The sequence below is a fragment of the Loa loa genome, assembly GCF_000183805.2.
Source record: "Loa loa unplaced genomic scaffold supercont3.445, whole genome shotgun sequence".
NCBI classification, from domain to species: domain Eukaryota; kingdom Metazoa; phylum Nematoda; class Chromadorea; order Rhabditida; family Onchocercidae; genus Loa; species Loa loa.
In genome coordinates this window covers 3413-5689 of record NW_018108625.1, presented here as the reverse complement: position 1 = coordinate 5689, position 2277 = coordinate 3413, and the positions used below count along the sequence as shown (strand labels likewise).

Below are 2277 nucleotides of genomic sequence, written 5' to 3'. Positions count from 1 at the left end.
GTAGATCTTAAAGGTACGTTGGCATTCATCACTTTCTTTTCCTTTCTTACTTTTTTTCTTCTCTTAATAATAGTACAAGTAATCTGGGGAGGGGAGTGGGGGGGGGGGGGGGAAGGGTTAAGACGTTCTAGCAATATTCGAATAATGCACGTTCAAATGGCTGGCGATAAGAGTAACCTAGCAGTCATGCCATATGAACAGTTTACATGGACAATAATGTCACAATGTGGTAGGGGTTGGTTATTGGACAAATATATGTATGGATAAATTTTGATTAATCTTTTACTGTATTCCTGGGTAGTTCACTTAAACTTATTAAATAAGCAAAACTACAGTAATGAGCTGGAAATTTATAATGATTTATTCAGTCTGTAATGTTGATTTTTCAGCAAATATGGCTTATGTTAATATGCAAGGCCCAAATCTGCCAACTTTGGCAGATTTGAAAAATCATCTTCGCGAAGAGCCGCTGTACCTCCAAGTATTGGAGGATTATTTACGAAATGCGGCGCATTTAGTATGTTTTTCTTTCTTGCTTTTGAATTGAGTTTAGTTACAGTAATATTCAATTTGTTTATTGAATTTGTCTTAAAAGGTGTGATTTTTTTTCAGATTAATGATTTGAGGGCGAGGCTGGAGAGAAATGAGCTTGAAGCTCATGATAATATTGCAACAGTTGCGGTCCCAAGGGCGGACTTAGGACATCGCTCAAGTCCTCCGCCAACTCAGGAGCAATTAGAATTGTCCCTAGAGCTCCTGGAACACGAGCGCGGAATGGAGCAAGAAGGTGAGGATGAGGAGCGGCTCGTGTTCCATCCCCTCCAGCAGCAACAACATGAAGAGCGAGAAATGGTAGAACCAGTACCGGCACTGGTTCAAGACGAAGAGGAGGAGGAGTTGGCGGAGCGGCGTGAGGTATCACAGGAAGCGCTCCTCAATGACGAAGTGATACCAAGAGCGCCCTCAATGGTCCAGCGACGCAGGAAAGTGGTACGAACCCGTGAAATAATACTGTAAGTTTTATTTCTGACTATAAAGTGTGCCAGAAAATTCAGTTTGAAATGCTAAATTCAGTTTGAAATGCAGTTTGAAATGCTAATTTGTCACATCTTCATAGTCCGATCTTCTGAATTATTTTACAATGCAGTAACTGTCTTTTTCGGAGTAGTATGCTTAACAAGTAAAGATGTAGGATGAGCAGTTAGGTTCATAAGAAGCTTTTTCTTTAAAAAAAAAATCTTGAGTGAATATACTTCAGGCGTTCCCGGACCATACGTGTCCCAATTGTGGAAGAAGAAGGAGGACGTGATGCAGTACCGGCGGGTCCGGAAGCCTTTCATACGCCGGTGGTGGAAGGTTTACCGCCGCAATACCGACAACTGCTGGTCACGCCAGAAACCGACCCATACACGGTGGCTCGAAATGCTGACGGGTCGGCCACAATTGGTAAATTTAAATTTATTTCATTACTATATTGAAAAGTTTACATGGATAATTTGAATATGTTTGGAAATGCTTGTCATACTTTCAGAATGCAGTATGTGCTCGAAAAGATTTGGGACCTTAAAAGGATGGCGAATCCATGCCAGCAAAGTGCACCGACAAAATGGCAAGTTTCACTTCATATACTAATGCTGTTGCTGGGATTTTGAATGTTTATTGTTAATAATAACCACAAAAGTAAGACAGTTCTTATTATGATGCAGTCATTTCAGGCTTTTGTCAAAGATGCGGCCATTTCATTAACATGCCGCATGTGAACTCCGATGAGGAAATAACAGCCACGATGGAGCTCCATTCCTTGGAATGGTGCCCCATGGCCACGAAGACCGTCATAAGTGAGAGGGCTGTTAAACGAAGAAGGCTAGAACTAGCTGGTAGAAGCGATGAAGCCCAGCACTATTACATCCCCGGTAGGTGAAACATTTCTTTTTTTCAAGTGGTATCAAATGCAAAATTCTATGGTTATATTCATTATTTTATTTGTTCTCACTTAATCTTCGTATTTTTTGCAGGTGCAGAAGAAGGATGCAATTTCTACCAGTAAAAGGAAATGTCGTGTGCAGAGCCATCCTTGTCCAACTTGCGCCTCGCTCCAGCTTCATACTCATCTCTACGCAAGTAATACCAGTTTTTGCTTACTAGCAAACTAGGTTTTCGGATTTTTTGATTAACTATGATATTTGAATTTTTTCTATTTACTGTTTATGGAATTAATGACTTACTTGCTGTAGCTTGTTTTTTTTTTTTTTTTTGAGTACTTTAGCTGCTAATTTT

At 40.3% G+C, this 2277-nt stretch overlaps 1 protein-coding gene across 1 annotated transcript; it reads left to right on the top strand.

Moving 5' to 3' along the window:
- Positions 1-156: 156 nt before the first annotated feature.
- LOAG_18688 (hypothetical protein) lies at positions 157-1921 on the top strand (the record flags this gene model as incomplete). Its single annotated transcript, XM_020451351.1, has 6 exons — positions 157-235; positions 390-517; positions 613-1013; positions 1259-1446; positions 1532-1609; positions 1716-1921. The coding sequence occupies 6 exons, from the start codon at positions 157-159 to the stop codon at positions 1919-1921; spliced, it is 1080 nt and encodes a 359-aa protein (XP_020304869.1).
- Between the last annotated feature and the right edge of the window lie 356 nt (positions 1922-2277).